Source organism: Mastigoproctus giganteus, chromosome 2 (genome assembly GCF_048544385.1).
Source record: "Mastigoproctus giganteus isolate SK-2022 chromosome 2, ASM4854438v1, whole genome shotgun sequence".
Classification (NCBI taxonomy): Eukaryota; Metazoa; Arthropoda; class Arachnida; order Uropygi; family Thelyphonidae; genus Mastigoproctus; species Mastigoproctus giganteus.
In genome coordinates, this window is record NC_143576.1 from 26,950,640 (window position 1) to 26,968,731 (window position 18,092).

The 18,092-nt window shown below is 40.2% G+C and overlaps 1 protein-coding gene across 1 annotated transcript in view; it reads right to left on the bottom strand.

Annotated features, from left to right (window-relative positions):
- The window catches only part of fuss (SKI family transcriptional corepressor fussel), a 224,193-nt gene that overhangs the window by 64,821 nt on the left and 141,280 nt on the right, over positions 1 to 18,092 (bottom strand). The window contains exon 7 of the mRNA XM_090389915.1: positions 4,273 to 4,347. Within this exon, the coding sequence (XP_090246041.1) occupies positions 4,273 to 4,347 (75 nt within the window). The remainder of the gene's footprint in view (positions 1 to 4,272; positions 4,348 to 18,092) is intronic.

Genomic DNA, 18,092 nt, shown 5'->3' on the forward strand with positions numbered 1-18,092 from the left:
ATGTTTTTAGTTAAGAAGCATATTGAATCTAAGGACAAATAGTGCAGTGTTGAGTCAATTTGTGTGATATCAGCACTGGGAAACTAAATTGAGAGTAGGAGTGTGTTAAAGGCCTAATGACTGTGATGAGTATACTAAACAGCTGTACGGAGAAATAGAGCGGGCCAGGAAATCAAAATGTCTTATAATGGGGGATTTTAACTTTCCAGACGTTGACTGGAATTTGTAGTTTCGTCACACACACTAGCAAGACTTTTGTAGATTTCTTGGATGACCGTTTTCTACAGAAGCATGTTACAGAGGCACAGTGGCGTTCCTAGGATATGTTGATCCCGGGTGCCAATTTAAATTTAGCACCCGGGACCAACATATTCTTTTTTTCACATGTGTATGTAAGTTTCAGATTTTCAGGCGCTCCTTGAACATTGGCGCCCTTGTACCCTCGGGACAGCCAGCCCCTGCAGAGGCAACAAGAGGAAGCAATAATCTTGCTCTGGCTATCAGCAGTGATTCTTCATGCACTAAGAATCTGTATGTGAAAGACCCACTGGGTGGAAGCAATCGCAGTGTGGAAATGTGGAATTTAATTAAAAACATAACTACTGTCAAGGGTAAAGGGAAAGGCTTTTGCTTTCTCAAGGATGACTGCAGTGGTCTCAGACAGTTTTTAAATTCTATGCAGTGAGAGCAAGTGATGATATTACCTGCAGCAAATTCTGAATGGGAAACATTCAGGGAAGTAAACATAGAAACTACTAGGTTTTTTATATCAACAAAGAAATACTGTTCAAAGTTTAGGCCTAAATGGATGTCAGATGACCTATTGAGACAAGTGGCAGAGAAGAAAAGTGCATGGGATGCATATAAATTATCAGGTGATATAGAAGCCTATGGTAGATATAAATTAGTGTTAATCAAGTGACAAAGAGGTTAAGCAAGCAAAGGTAGAGTATGAGAAGTCTCTGGCAAAAAATGCAAAGACACCTATGCTTATATTAACAGTATAAGGAAGGGAATGAATCACATTGGGCAACTTGATGTCAATGTGTTATCTGTTCCTGCTCAGGTTGCTAACAAATTGAATAGGCATTTTGCATCTACATTCACACATGAGGGATTCATTAGGGGGCAGGGTTGCCAGAAGTTTATCAAACTCTAACAAGGAGCTAAATGACTTTGTGATAACTGAAAGGAAAGTGAAGAGAAATTGTTGAAACTGAACATAAAAAAAGCACCTGGGGGGGGGGTCGATGGGTTTTATCCAATCATACTAGGAGGAGGCAGCAAAAGAGGTAAGCAAACCCTTAGCCGTAATTATGAGAGTATTCTTGGATTCAGCAGAGGGCCATATGGGATTCAGGATATGCGAATGTATCCCCAATTCATAAAGGCAATCAAAAGGCGATATGAGCAGTTGCAGATCTCTTGGCTTAACGTCTGTTCAAGGGAAAATAATGGAATCACTGGTTAAAGAAGTAATGCAGGACCATCTGGACAGGAATGCAATTATGCTGTAGTCACAGCAGATTTGTTAAGGTCGTTCTTTTCTAATCAATCTGATAGTGTTTCTAATCGATCTGATGCAGTAACCAAGGAAATGGATGCAAAAAATAATTTTGATATCATATTCTTGGATTTCAGGAAGGCTTTTGATATTGTTGCACAAAATGCGTGCTATAAAAACTGGAGCTATGTAGCATTAAGGTCAAGTTACTGACACACACACACACACACACACACACACACACACACACACACACACACACACACACACACACACACACACACACACACACACACACACACACAGAGAGAGAGAGAGAGAGAGAGAGAGAGAGAGAGGGGTTATCAGTGGGCACTGCTCTTCATGGACTAATGTTATTAGTGGAGTCCCCCAGGATTCAGTGCTGGACCCATTGTTGTTTTCAATATTTATTAATGATATTGATGAAGACTTAATGTCTAAGTTTGCAGATGATACAAAGGTTGGCAGGATGGTTCACAACAGTAATCAGAGTGAGGTACTGCAACAAGTTGTAGGAAAATTGGGTGGATGGGTTTGAAAAATGGCAGTTGATGTTTAACATTGACAAATGCAAGGTGCTGTATATGGGTAGCAGTAATCACAGAGTAACTTATCAACTGTGCGTACTACACCAAGGGTAGTGAAAAATGAAAAAGACCTATGGGGTAATTGTGCAGTCAGATATGAAATTCTCTGACAGTGTAGATATGCTGCTAGGACAGCTCATAGGGTTTTGTCAGTGATACAGAAACTTCGCTGCAGGGCTAAGGAGGTGATTATCCTTTTGTACAAGGCACGGTTAGTCTGCATCTTGAGTATTGTATATAGGTCTGGATTCCTCGCTTTAGCATAGATGTAGATCTGCTGGATCGGGCGCATAGAAAGGCAACCAGGTTAGTGAAATGAGATGAAAGGGTACTTTTACCCAGAAAGGCTTCAGTTCTGCAAATTGCACCATCTGTAGTCAGGGAACCTGCGGTGTGATCCGATTGAGGTGTTTAAGGAGGCCTTGAATGGATTGAATAAACTGAATATAAATGGTATTCTTCCTCTTGCTGAGACTACACAGGAGCGGGCATTATTGAATTTGAGGAAGGATGGTTGCAGGATTGATGTGCGGAAGTTTGCCTTCAGCCACCGTGTAGTTATTTTATTATTTATTGTTATTATTTCGTTTTTTTTTTAGGAGCATTAGCAATTAAGGCCATATTGCTCCGGGGATATGCGGTGGTCATTCCCTGACCTTTCCGCATCTTCCGTATTTGGTGGTCACGGGTTCGAACCCCGGTCTAATCAAGAAGCGTGTGCTACGCACTGCTGCTCCTGCCCACCTGGCTACGGAGGCGCCACCAGCTTGTAGTTGATTGTTGGAATAGGTTTCCATGTGTTGTTGTGGAAGTGGATAGTTTGAATAAATTCAAGGAAGAACTAGACAAATTCTTTGAGAGTATGGATAAGTGAAGCGTGTATTTTTTTTTATTTTTTTTATTTTGAGTGATGCTATATAAGATTTCTTTCTTAGATCATTTGCCAATACTACTACTACCATCAGTGTTGTGGGGGAAACGAATAGTTAATAGCAGATTTGGATATTGTATTGCAGCTTTGTTTTTGGGGTTGTATCCTGTAATTGTGTTAGTGCAAAAATAGCAGTCCGATGCTTTGTCTGTGGGTTCACGCCACACCATAGGCTAAGGATTTTCGTCTTCCATTAACCCATTGCCTTAAATTTTCAGTACAGGGATGACAGTCATAATGGGGATCAATGATTTGTCTTGGTTGCCAGTTCTGACACAAAAACAAACATGATACTTTTTTTTATGTTAGCGGTTCTTTGCCTTTGATTTCATGGCATAAATTTTCACAGGTATCTCAGAAGGAATCAGGGCTGTCGATACACCGACTACTCAATATATTTTGAAAAAATGTTACGTTAATAAACATGAACAATAATTATAACAAATATTTACAACGTTATAACAATAATTGTAACGAATATTGTTGCATCTGAAAGAGCAGGACTGAAATATTTAACTGAAATATTTACAAACTATACAAATATTTAAAATATTTACAAAATAATAAACTATTTACAAATATACAAACTATATCGGGTCCCTTCATCAGCTGACATTACAAAAAACATCAAATGATGCCGGACGTGGTCGTGTATTAGACAGTAAAGCACGTGCACGAGGTTGGTGAACGTTATGGAGGAAGTTCTTTCCATGGACGACAACAACAATGTAAGCGCATTTGTAGTGGCGTAATTGCCACGCTCTCTTCTCCCATTGGCTCGAATAAATATCGCTAGGAGGAAAACTTTTTTAATGTATAGATAGATAGCAAACTTTTATCTGGAAAATCACACTTACACTACATAGAATTAGCAGAAAGGCAGTATGAATTGATGATATTCATTTCGACTTGATTTAATGTCAGGTTATCGGGTTAAAATCCACTATGTTCACGTGCCGACATTATACATATTCGAGCTGAAATGTATTCCGTCCATTCTGTGCTGCTTTTTATATAAAGTGTATATTTTAGGTGGTGTAAGAACAATATTTCAGCTAAAATTTAGTTCTACTAAATGCCATTCATGTAAAACATAGGTTGCTTTATAAAAACAGCTGACTTGGCAAGAGTTAGAACAGTGAGATGAGCAACAAACAATCATAAAGTAACCAAGGTCATGAGATAAAATAAAATTTTACTGTTTAAAACTGAATTTAATAGTAACTTACCCCTTACTATCTGGAGTTGTTTAGCGATTTCTTCCCGGTATGCAATTTCCTTTCGCACTTGCTCCTCGAAGGTTTCTTAAAACAGAAAGCAAAGATTTCGGACAGCTGTTTAGATCTTTCAAAGGAATTAGCAAATACTTTTGTTAATGTTAAACTTATACATATTGTTATGTATTTTAACAATTACAATATTGAAATTTCGAATAATTTTCGTCATGTTCAGTGTTTCGTATTAGTATTAGCCATATTGTGTAAGGAAGTCTTGAGACTTTTACAGTACTACGATAATAATAATAAAAAATAAATAATAAAGTAAAATAAAATTTTACCACCTCCTCGCGTAGGCATCTATCGAGCTGACCTTTGAATTTCTCAAAGTCGCTAGCCATTGAGGCAGCTTATTTCATTAAGTAATGATTTGCTATCTAAAAGAAAGCTTCCTGCAGTCCAGTCTAAACTTCTTAACTCTGTATCCCTAAATTTTAATTTATGACACCTAGTTCTGCAATCATTTATAACAGCGAAAATTTCACCCTCATTCATTTTACTTTCTCGTTTCAGAGCGTTATACACCTCAATAAAGTCTGTTCTGAGATGACTAGTTACCAGATTGTGTAGTCCACATATTCGCAGTTCTTCCTCATACGGACGCGCTATTTGCCGATCTCACCAGAGGCGTAGCCCGTCTTTGGACCCTTTCAACAAGCTTAATGTGTTTTTTTTCTTAGGTGCGGTTCCCATACTTGAACAAGTATACCAGTGCGATCTTACAATTTCATTATACAGTGGGATTATGACCTCCCTATCTCTACAAGCAAATATTCGATAAATTATCGATAGGACACCATGGGCCTTCCTTGCCACTTGTCTGCAGTGCTCGACGAACTTCATGTCCGACCTTATCGTAACTCCCAAAATCCCTTTCTTCCTCTACTGTCTTTAATTTAAACCCACCAAGTGTATAAGTTGTTTTGGAAATACTGTTCTCCAACTGCAAGACCTTGCATTTTGCACTAATGCACAGCTGCCACTTTTTTAACCATCATTTAAGTCTAAGTCGTCTTGATCTACCAATCTTCACATCACCTGCAAATTTTGACGTCACGCCCTGTATCCCATCTATGTCATTCATGAAAATCAAAAACAACAGTGGTTCCAGAATCGATCCTTGGGGGATACCTCGTTCGAATATTAGCCCAGTTTGTAGAGTAATCATTAATTACAACCACCTGCCTCCTATCCTGCAGTCATTTTGCGATCCATGTATGGATTTTACGTGATTTCAACCTGTTCCAGCTTATAACAGCAACCTCTCATGTAAATGAAGTCGAAATTATTCCTACATCCTGCTCATGAGAGACTCTGTCAGAACAGCTAACTAAGTTAGTGAAACATGATTTAGTATTAGAAAGGCCGGATGATGCAAGAAAATTGGCCGACCGGCTAGCCAGGTGGGTAAACAGCCTGCATGGCAATCCAAAGGTGTAAGGTGTAAGGTATATTGATATCATAAGACACCAGGGATTTCACCCATCTCCGCGTTGCTTTCATTGTGAGTGTACCAGTTTGCTGGGAATTCCAGAGGTTTAAAAGTGTGTGGGTATTGTACATGTGTAATGTCGTGTACCATTGATCATCTGGTCATTTAGCCGCTGGACCCCTGCTGGAGCCCAACGTTGCCCCACCTTCGCCCCGTGGAGGCAGACCAGGAACTCAGTAGACTTATTATACGTTGTATGCCCGTACACACCGCTGGGGGGTTAGATATTACGTAGGTGGATAGACCGAGACTGGGCGAAGATTATTTTGAGTGTTGTTAAATTTAGTGTGTGGGGCGTTCGCGTTGTATATAGATAGAGTAGGAGGGGAGACAGAAGACTAGGGGGTAAAGATAGAAGTATGGGAGCGATAGAGGTGCCCCCAGTTGGTCAGTGAGGCATGCCCATACCTCACCAGACAGGAAAAGGGGGGGGGAGACAAGGTGGCTCCTCCCCGCCCTGGTAGAGTTGGAAAGAAATCGAGTCTGGTGCTCGATTCTGATCCCCACCGAGGCTTGATGGCAGCGAAGCTGCATGTTTCAGGTCCGTGTGGCCCTTTTGCAGATTATATTGTGGCCCTTTTGCAGATTATATTTGCCCTTTTTGCTTATATTGTTTGTTCCATTCTTAATTGCCTTTTCTTACTTGTTCCTCTACCGTTTTGGTCTGCGGGTCTTTCTGCATTTGTCACTCCATTTAGTTTCCAGTTGTGTTGTTATTTGCTAGTTGGGCCAGTGTGGCTCGGCGTCTGTCAAACAGTTTCTGTACAGATTCAGTGAATTCCATATATGGTTCTTCATCGTCCAGGATGAATTGCTCCTGGTCCTTCGGTGAAAGTTGTAGTCTTGTCACCAGCTGGCAGCGGATTTCGTCGTATTGGTGGCAATCAAACATTAGGTGCGACCAAGTTTCTGAATTGCCACAAGTACAATTTGGATTTTCAATTATTCTCAGAGTTGTTAGTTTGGCGTTTAAGGCACCATGTCCTGTGAGTAGGCACGTCACAAACAGACCAGGTGCGTACCAGGTTGGTAATTTAGGTTGGAATCTATCCACATTTGGAAAGAATTTCTTTGTTATCCGACCTTTGATGAAGACATCCCATTTTGCCTGCCACGGCTGCAGCAAGTGGGTCTGGAGTCCTCTTTTTTCCGCAATGTGGTTATTTCCTGGATCTCCGTTGAAGTCAAGGTGTGTACAAGCATTGCCTTTAGCGAGTTCGTGGAGGATGCCTCTCCTCACCACCTCTTGATCTAAGGGGAGGGTTCCAGCGATGACTTGCAGAGCGTGTGTGCTCACTGTGCTGCACGACGACTTCCTTGACACCAACGTGGGGGAAGTAAAGTGTCAAGCCTTCGCAGATGACCTTGCACTGATGGTGGCGGCAAACTCCAGAGCCCAACTGGAGATACAGGCAAACCATGCCCTAGAGATCCTATAACAATGGGCAGAAGAAAACTTCCTACAAATTGAACCGACAAAAACAACGTCGATCCTTCTCAAAGGATCATTAAATATCAGAAGACCTCCGCAAATTAAAATAAAAGGAAAAACGATAAAGCTTACCACCCAAATGAAATATCTAGGTGTCATCCTTGACAACAATCTCTCCTTCCAACCTCATCTCAAGCAACTAAGAATAAAAATTAGAAACTACTCTGCACTGGTTGCCCCGTGACTGGGGCCTGAAAAAGCGAACACTCTCTCTCTCTCTACTATAAGGCTACATTTATAACAGCAGTCTCATATGCTGCTCCAATCTGGTTCCACAAGACAGCCATGGCCGTAAATAAAATAATTCTTGATTCAATCCAGAGATCAATCCTTCTAACAATAACCCGCGCATGCAGGACTGTCAGTACGCATGCGTTCCAGGTGCTGGCGGGGGTTCTCCCGCTGGACCTGGAGATTGTCAGGTGTGGCCTGTCATACTACCTATCTAAAGGGATGCCCGTCACATTCATGGGGTACACTATCGAACCTACAAATGACAGAAAGACAGAAAAGACCCGATTATTGGGGCATCTAAAACAAGAATGGCAAACCTGCTGGACAAACAGCACCAAAGGAGAAGTGACAAGGAAATTTCTTCCGGACATACACAAAGTGTACCCTAAATCACTGCCTTGGCTCCACCCAGGACTGTACTCCACTTACCTCCTGACGGGTCACGGACCTTTCAATGAAAAACTTGCAGCCTTTCGGCTTGTGGAGGATCCACATTGTCCATGTGGCGAACGCGAGAGCTGGCAACATTTGATGCACCAATGTCCACTGTACGACGACCTACGTGGAATCCTAATCACCAGACTAACTTACCTGAGGATCGGGAACACCATCTTCTGGACAGCTTCGATGAATATAGTGCGCTCGCCAAATTGCACAAGACTTATTTGCAAGAAAGAGAACACAAATTGCAATCAATAATGCACGCCGTTACCCAGGGCTCCCTGCACATGAGCATCCAAACTGAACCAGACTATGGCCGTTATGGTGGGACCTCATTCTCTCTCCTAGGATTGAACATCCATCGCAAATGATAGACGATCCGACACCATATATGCGGACTCCTACTAGACAATGATCTCTCTCTCTCTGGACGGGACTCTTTCTCCCATGTGCGACGCAACGACTGGACCACATGACCACAGCAACTCTGCTGCAGCACGTCGCCTGGCGTTCTGAACTGGGCACGTTTTCCCAGTTCACTTTTAAAACCCCATCGCTAGGCAGGGATGGGGAAGAGATGGGCCTCTGTCTCATCCCCTCCCCTGCCCCCTTTTCTCCCTGGTGGGGCTTGCTCCACTGACACTCCTGGGATCGCCTTCTCTTTCGTTCCCATACTTCTACCTGTTCCCCGCAATCTTCAATCTTCCCCCACTCTACCTTTATGGACCGTAAATGTCCCACTGCAAGCTGCTAAACTTCAATATGAAAAATTAACCTAACCTTCATTTAAAACCTATCTCGGCCTTACCTAAACCTCTATTGTCTACTCCATTTTTTTTTTTTTTTTTTTTACATGGGCCCTAGCCACTGAAATCTCAGGAAATTTTTTTTTTTTTTTTTTTGATTTGGTAGTTGTTGGCGCATCGGCTTCTGTGGCCATATTGCACCTCCCAAGGTTTTTGCAGTACTTTGATCCAAGCCCGAGGCGGGAATCGAACCCGCGACCTTTGGGTTGCCGGGCAGGTACTTTACCCACTCGGCTAGCCCGGTCGGCCTCAGGAAATTAGGTGGCAGGGCCTGCCAGAGTAAATAATTGTAATACTGGTGTACCTGGTCTGCCTCCACGGGGCCAAGTGTGGACAACGTTGGGCCTCAGTAGGGGTCCCAGCGGCTAAATGACCAGATGAACAACGGTACACGACAGTACACATGTACAATATCCATACACTTTTAAATCTCTGGCCTCAACAGTGTTCTGTTTCACATGACAATGTATACTACGCGGGGATGGGGGAAAACCCCTGGTGCCGTTTGACACGAATACACTTTACACTTTGTGCTGCAGGCGCAAGTAGCAGCAGTGAGTAGCATGATTCTATGTATGGAATCAAGTATTTTTAGGTTTGCAGCTGTGCTGGCCTTTTTGTACCAGGCACCAGCTGCGTATGTCGCGATTGGTAAGAAGGCTGCTTTATAATAAAACATCATCGTTCTCTGTTTCAATCCCCAGTCTCTTTGGGCAATTCTGTTTATTAATTAGGCAGCGCAGTTTCTTATTTTTCTTCTTATGTAGTTTAGGTGCGGTTTGAAGGTTAAACGGGTATCCAAGATGACGCCCAGGTATTTGAGCTCTGTGCTGAGCCTTATTGTTCTAGTGCCAATTTTAATTTGGGGTGGTCTTCGGATGTTCAGTGTTCCCTTTAAGAGTATTGAGTTGGTCTTCTTCAGTCAGATTTGTAGTAAATGGTGTGCAGCCCAGTCTTGGAAAATTTGCACAGCGCGGTTTGCCAGTATTTCCAGTTGTGCCCGCGAAGGCTTGTGAGCGGACCCCCTTCCAGATCCTTGGTTAGAAACTGATTCATCAGGAGGTTCCACATTGTTGGTCCAAGTACTGACCTCTGTGGGCACCCTCTGTATATTTTTCTTTCTAATTCTGTGTAGGGAGCTTTTATCTTGATTGCTCTGTCGGTGAGATAGCTTTTAAGCCCATTGAAGAGGTTGTAACCCAAAGGTCGCGGGTTCGAATCCCGCCTCGGGCTTGGATTAGAGTAAAATGCAAAAACTTTGGGAGGTGCATTATGGCTACAGAAGCCAATGCGCCTACAACTAACAAAAAAAAAAAAAAAAAAAAAAAGATGCAAGAAAATTAACTTTTTCTGTAGGAACCAAAATAAATAAACAAAATAATAATAACAGTAATAATTCAAACAAAACAGAATATTCATGCTATTTCCCATTCCTACAAGATAATCATCCAGTTTTTGTTAGATTCCATGATTTTAGTATTGCAAACCATCATTATTTATTACTTTTGTGAAAAAAAAAAAATTCCTTTTTATATCCGGATACAGTCCCATCGTTGCCAGAAGGATTTACATACTTATTGTAACTGTACCTTGCAGGGCCGTGCAAAGATACTTGGGAGCCCGGATGCAAAAGAGGTTAAGGGGTCACGTTTATTTTTGTTGAGACTTTGATGGCTCCCTCGATTGGAGCCCTATTCGGGGAGCCTGGTGCGGTGCATTCAGTGTACCCCCATTTGCACGGCCCTAGTACCTTGGTAACCAATTCCGTCCGCCCAATTAACAGTACACCGTACATTTTTGTAGCAACTTAGGATTTCATTCTCGCAATATGGATATTACGTACAATTCCCCAGTACCACATCCGGTACTAAAATCGTCGGAATTTTTAAATATTTTCACTTCGTGTACCTGCTGGTTGATTTCTGAATGCTATTCTACATTTTATTAATCTGTCCTTTCCAAAAAACTATTCTCAGAGATTGTTATACCCTTTATTTTACAGCTCTGTTGTTTCTTTCTAATTGAAATTACAATCAGTCATAAAGATCGTTGCAATATATCTATTCATCTAAAACTTCGTTATTAGTTGCCTGTGAATTTTCCATATCCATCTTATAAGGGGCCTATTTGATTCTTCTGTCTTGTATTTACGTATGAGTAGAACTATTTTTATCCCCTCTGATATCGGTCAAATGGGGCAGGATGGATAAACGAAAACTGTGTGAACGAAATGTAAACCGCAACAATGACAGCCGCACATATTGCACCTAAGATGGGAGATAAATTAACTGTCTTTCGTAACTGCTCTGCACAAATTTTGATGTTTCCAAATTGATGGTATTTTTTGGTGTACTTTTTTGTGCTAATTCTACAAATCTAACCGTTTCACGAACAGTTTTTATTATTATTCTTTTTTTACAAACAGTAAGAATTGTTTTCTTTAGATACATATTCCATGTATACACAATATGCATACTACTTCCCTTGTGATTGACAGGGATAGACGTTTTTAAACATCTCGAGATCTGAAAGTCGGGTAGCTTTACAAACTCGTGAAGTGTTTCTTTTGCATTCAGTTGTTTTCAGGTGCAGTCGTGCAAACTAGTTTCTACTTCTAACGTGATTTTCTTATTTCGTGTTTTTGATAATGGCAGCTTGTGGTTGTGTGAACAATCCAAATATATTTTATTAAATTTGTATTTTTCACACAACCATGGTAACCATGTTGTGGCGAAACAAAAGCAGGATATAACATCATTTGTAAAAAAAATTATATGTCACAAGCCAGGTGACCAAATGCGCCAATAAAACCCAAACAAACGAACAGCCAAGTGACCAAGATAAAATTTGTGACCCCCTAAAGTGCACCGTACATGTGCCGATTGTGGAATGTGGTTGCGATTGTGGAAATGTGGTAAAAAAGAAAGCCGTGACGTTTGTCATTCCCATGGTATGGAGGTGAAACTCCAGTTCATATTGTTGGCTGCTCGTTTTGTTCCGTAAATGTAGTAGTTTATAAAACAAAGAATAAACAGTTCTGTGTACCCCGTAATGCGCCATAAAATCCTAAAACAACCAACCAACCAAATGTGTACCCCAACAATATTACATCATCTGGGAGACCAGTACTCCATGGACCCTGAATAACTGGTGCCTCTTTCACCAGTTATTCTTGAACATATGCTGTCGGCTCCCGAATCTGACATTTGTGTTATAGAGGGATGATATTAACTATTTTGACGAAGAAACTCGCAACTGTGGAGCACAGCTGTTTGCACACAGTGAACGCAACGATCTTGCGAGAGTTTTAGTCTACCCAAAAGGGTCTGTAGAGGTTTCTGGGTCAAGACTAAAATCCAAGAATTTGCTGGTATAGACATAGTGGAAAAGAATTGTTTCACTATTATTTCCAAAGAACTCTCAATGATAACAACATTCCTGCAATTGTGTAGTTTTTTGTAAATTTCAACCAGCCAATGGAGTGGAAGCAATTTATTGACTCACCGAAGCAGAGGCTCAAAACAGTTCTTCAGAACTGAAAAAATATGCATCCATTTCTGTAGCCCATTCAGCACACATAAGCTTCTTTTTAAAAAAAATATTCAGTGCAAGGATCATGGTTGGCTAGTGTGTGGAGATTTTAAAGTTATTGGGCTGCTACTAGGCCAACAACTTGGTTACACAAAAGTGCCTTGCTTTCTGTGCGAATGGGATAGTCGAGAAAGAAGAAAACATTGGGAAAGTAAAGTGTGGCCACCAAGACATTTTATCTCTTACACCAAATTCAAGGAACATTTAAAGATGAGCCGCTATTAAATCGAAGCAGAGTACTGTTACCCTCTCTGCATATAAAGCTGCATTTAATGAAACAGGTTGCCCAAGCCTTGAATTAAGGAGAAAATAGTTTCAATTAAGTTAGCTGTAAGCTGAAATGATATCAGTGTTTTCCTCAATGGACATCCCGTTCAAAGAGTGCAATAATACAAAGACCTTGGTATGATATGGGATGAAAAACTCACCTTTGCCCCTCACCTCGCAGAGGCAAGAAATAAAACCCCTGGGGCTCTGTGGCGTGTTAAACAGGAACTGACAGGGATACGAAGTTCTAATCTCGTAACACGCTATGTGGTGAGATGTGTCGCTCCCATCGCTCTTTATGCCTCCCCTGTATGGTCTTCCCCGCCAGTAGAAAATCTCAGGAGGTTCCTGACTGTGGAATACTGGATCCTGAGGTGGCTAAACCGCTACCTAGGAAACACGTTTACCACCTCTAGAAGTACCCTTCAAGCAAATCTAGATTGGGTACCCTGGCAACTGATAATAATCAAAATGAACATTTCTACCCTCTCAAAACTAATCAGCAAAAAGATAGAAATCCCTAGCATGGCTGAGATTGTCTTTCACCACCCAACTTCCAGCAGACCCCTGTCGACATAGCCAAACTACAGTGCATCACCCAGGACAGGATAAAATCTGCAGACCGCATGTTCCCTTCCAATACTATAGGTATATTCCTCATCCTGGACATTGACTGTGACCGATTTCATAAAAGAAAAGAACTACCAGACTGAGGTTTTGCATTGCGTGTACACCATCCTGCCCAACAACTGCCAGATCGAGATTGGTAAAAGAAAGGTCCAGACCAATTAATCATACATCTCAGGAATGCTGTGTTCCGGATGTCAGCTGCTGACCTCTAGCGGATGCCTCTCGAATGGAAAAAGAGTCCATTGTCCAAGTGGTCCCAGATTCCGTTACAGAAGCAAACAGAATTCTCGGTTTCCATTAAGAATGAAACTGAACAACCTTTCCTTCCTGAACAATATAACAATATATTTCCAGCATGAGCCACGCCTAACCCCTTGGAGACGTCTAGTAAGAAAGAACCAACTGTGTTTTTTTTTTTTCCGTTGTTCCGAGGAACCAATGAACTCTCCTATCTAAATGATCCAATTCCTTATATTTATGTGAATGTAAAATATCAATTGTACATATTTCTATTTATCAATACTGTCATTGATTATTTTATTGTAATTACTTTCTGTAATTACAATAAAATAATCAATGACTATTTATTATTTGCAACCTTCTAGCTTGCATGCTGTTCTAAGGGTATTTGTAAAAAGCAATAAACTGAATAAATAAATAAAAATTCCCATCGCGTACATACGAAAAAAATAAATAAATAAAAAAAAAGGAATTTTTGTTGGACTTAAATCCGCAAGCTGCTGCCAGACTGTGTTTGAAGAATCTCTAAACCAAACTGAAATAGACGCTTGGACTGTCTTTAAAAGTAGTACCCATTTATTGGGAAAGAGTAAACACTCAGATTATGAGAGGATCGTGAGTGACATGCTGGAGAAGTTAAGAAAACTAAGCTACGGTATGAGTGTTAAGGTACAGTTACTATACTCTCATTTCAAGTTTATGATAATTTATTCCAGAAAATATAAGTTGTTTAAATGAAGGGCAGGGAGAAAGATTCCATCAAGATATAAAAGAAATGGATAAAAGGTACCAAGGGAGATGGAATGTCAATATGATGGTCGACTACTGCTGGATGCTAAAAAAGCGGACCAACCATCAAAACTATCTGCGTGAGGAAGTCAAAAAGGAGCAAGTTTAACCCAGTGTAGTGCATAAGAAATTCAGTTGTTTGCCATTTGTTCTTGACAGGAGGACATTTATGTTTTTTACGTATTTTTTTTTATATAAAAATAAATAAGCTAACTATAAAGTCTGTAAAAATACAAAATAAACAAGAAGCACCTTCACCAATATTTCCTTGTTTTTCTTATTTTATTTTATTTTTTTGTAAAAAAAATCTGGCGCGATAGAGAAACTTTCAAGTAACTCTCACATTTCCATTAGAAATATAGTTCAGATTTCTTCTCAGTAGTAAAACACCTGAGAATTTTTCTTAAAATGCAGACCGTTTATGATAATTTATCCATTTAATAGAATGTGCTGAGGCATGCAAAGAATAAAATCAAATAATTATTTATCGAATAAGCATGAAAGGAATAATCATTTATCGAATAAGCATGAAAGGAATAAAATCGAATAATCATTTATCGATAAGCATATCACCCAATAAAATTAATGTGAAATGATTTGATGCAGTTGGGTGCAGGAACGAAAGCCCATTAGTCCAGTGAATGTTTGAGGCTAACTTGCCAGCGCACATGATGGTGTAGTCCATGTACTGATTTCATTGGTATTTGAGTGCTTCCCACTGCCACTCTGACCTTTCTTGAAAAGAGTGATATTATTATCCCTTCACAAATAGCGTAAATCCTTTCTTTCTTGTATGTTATTTTCATGAAAGTTGCAAAAGAAAATTGCAAACGTAGTTGCTGAAAATTTGTCCCACTTTGTTCGTTATAGTCATGATCGCTATACTTTTAATCAAGTTGTCATGTTTGCTATTGCAAATCATGGGTAAGGTAAGCTCTAAACAGAAAAATCATGCTGTTTGGTTAGAATCCTTGTGAGAATACTTGTATATTAATTTTAAAAAAAGAATTGCGAAGTGCACTGCTGCCGCTGCAAAACATGCATTTTATTTTAATTAAAACGAGTTCTTTTCATATATTTGATCCAAATTTTTCATATGTTGGTATAAAAACAGGGGAAATTACATCAGTCTATAAGATGACCATTAATTATAGACCAATGGCTGTTAGTTACTGTCTTACCAATCTAATATTACAAATAGAAAAAGCTTCTTTTTAATATTAGATTAATGTATGAGCAAAAGGATGAGCTATCTGCGAACTCTCTATCACTCCAGGTATCAGGCAGTTATTGATTCTAATACTTAATGTTAAAGTTGAAACCTTAAATAAATGCCTTTAAAATTCCTTTGTGAGATGATATTTCATGTGACAAGCATTCACATCATATATCCTCTCTCTCAGCCACAAATTTTTTCCCTGTCTTGATGGTTAGTCAGTCAAATTTTTTCTGTCTTGACAATTTAGTATACAGGTTTAGAAAAAAATGGTGTAACCTAATCATTGCCTGATTTCACTTAGCTGCCATTTTAAACATCTATAAAGGTGGTATGTACATTTACCACCTTCATTCATGTTTAAATTTTGACACTTCACTTTCTGTTGACGTTTTCAAAATAATAAAATCAACGCCAGCGATATCCAATAACATTAGGTAGAGGTTCAATTTAAAAAAAAAAAATTATTAGGAAGCGTGACGATTACTGCTGATGTTCTACGTTTATTGTACGTTTCATAATTTTACAATGGCTATTAGTTAATGATTTAACATTTTATAGACTTTAACACAATATGCCATTTAAAATTTTATTAGGTTTATCTGCTTTGCTGTATGTGATTACTGTGTCTCTGTACGCCCTATTTTTTTTTCGTATCCGCACTATATCAATTACACAATTGCAAGCTTACATCATAAGACATTCTTTTTGTGCTTGGGTATTGCTATTTCAGTATTAGTAAAGGTCAACAGATGCAAGGAATGCAAATTTTTGTAACATCGGCCAAAAAAAAAAACTTGTATGTTCAACCTGTATTCTTTCTTAACAAACCCTTCTCACAGCCAGAAGGTAAAGATCCAGCTGCTACTTAAATTGCTAGCCTGTCATTGTCGACTAGCCAGAGAGACAGTTTACACTCAAAAGCCAAAACATTATGACCACCGCTGTCTCCACAAGTGGACGCATGACACAGCACCCAGAAGTGACGTCAGCGACCAGCGAAGCATATATAGTGACGGCACGGTAGTGCTTGTAAGTTCTTTAGTACGGAACTCGTGCAATGGGGAAAGAGAAACACCTGATGGAGTTTGAACGGGAATAATTTTCGGCCCTAGGAAGGCGGTGACTAGCATCTCGGCACCCGATGGCTTTGCCGCCGTAGTGAAAGCATTGCGGGAATGCGCCGAAGAGGGACACACAACCACCCAACGTGCCAGGACGGGAAGACCACCACTAGTTGACAGTCGAGGTGAACGGTGGTTGGAACGTGCTGTCCGAGACAATAGACGGCTCATGATCCTTCGGTTAACGGTAGACTACAACCAGGGCCTTAGTTGCTAATGCTCCCAAAAACCAAATAACAAACAAACAAACAACAACAAACAACCAGGGCGCACACCATCCAGCAGACACTCTTGTGGTTATGCCTACAGAGTAGGCGGTCTGTTATGTGTCCATGTTGACTGATCGTCATCGACGACACCTCCACCTAAGGATAATGCTTAGCTTCCTTCTCCAACCTAGCCACCCTTCTTTGTACGTTCTCTAGAAGTTCTATATCTTTCTTTAGGTGCCGTCTCCAGATCTAATTACAGTATACCAAGTGCATTCCTCTCGTTTTCTCTCTATATATAGAGAGAGAGAGAAAGAGAGATAATCACCTGTCTACTTGCAAAATTCTGATAAAACACTATTTGTTCTTTCGGCCTGCTTACAATTGTTTGTTGAACTTCATGTCTTTCTGTGTTGTAGTCCTCCATTTCACCCCCCCACCAACGCTTACTCAGCGATTTCTGTTTCTCAAGGGCAATATCTTGTATTTCGTAGTGTTTAACGTTAGCTGTCATTTTCCAGACCGTATTGTAGTCGATCTAAATCCTTTTGAAGCAGCAAAGCTTGATTCTGATCGTTAACCATCTTCCCAATTTTTAAGTCATCAGCATACTTTGCCAGTTCCCACTGTGTTCCTTCATCAGTATCATTTAGGAACATAAAGAACAAGGTAAGTCCAAACACTGATCCCTGAAGGATTCCACTTGCTACGCTAGTCAAATCTGGAGAATATCCATTTATGTGACCACCCTTTGTCTCCTGTCCTTCAAGCAACTCCTAACTACCGATGGAGTTTCCATGTCGTTTCACCTGCTCTAATTTATATAATTACCTCTCGCGAGGAATCTTTTTTTTTTTTTTTTTTTTGGTAATTGTTGGCGCATAGGCTTTTGTGGCCATAATGCACCTCCCAAGGTTTTTGCAGTACTTGGGTCCAAGCTCGAGACGGGAATCGAACCCGCGACCTTTGGGTTGCCAGGCAGGCACTTTACCCACCTGGCTAGCCCGGTCGGCATGAAGAATCGTATCAAAGGTCTTACTAAAATCCAGAAATACGAGATGATATCAGAGTTGTTTTTTTTTTTTTTTTTTTGCATCCAACTGCTTTATAAACTCATCATACACACACTGGCCAAAAAAATACGAACCTCTGTATTAAGACAGTCACAGACAGAAGAAATGCAAATAGTTGCAAAGAAAACTGTGACGTGGGATGATGTTGCCTCATTTGAGCATAAAAAT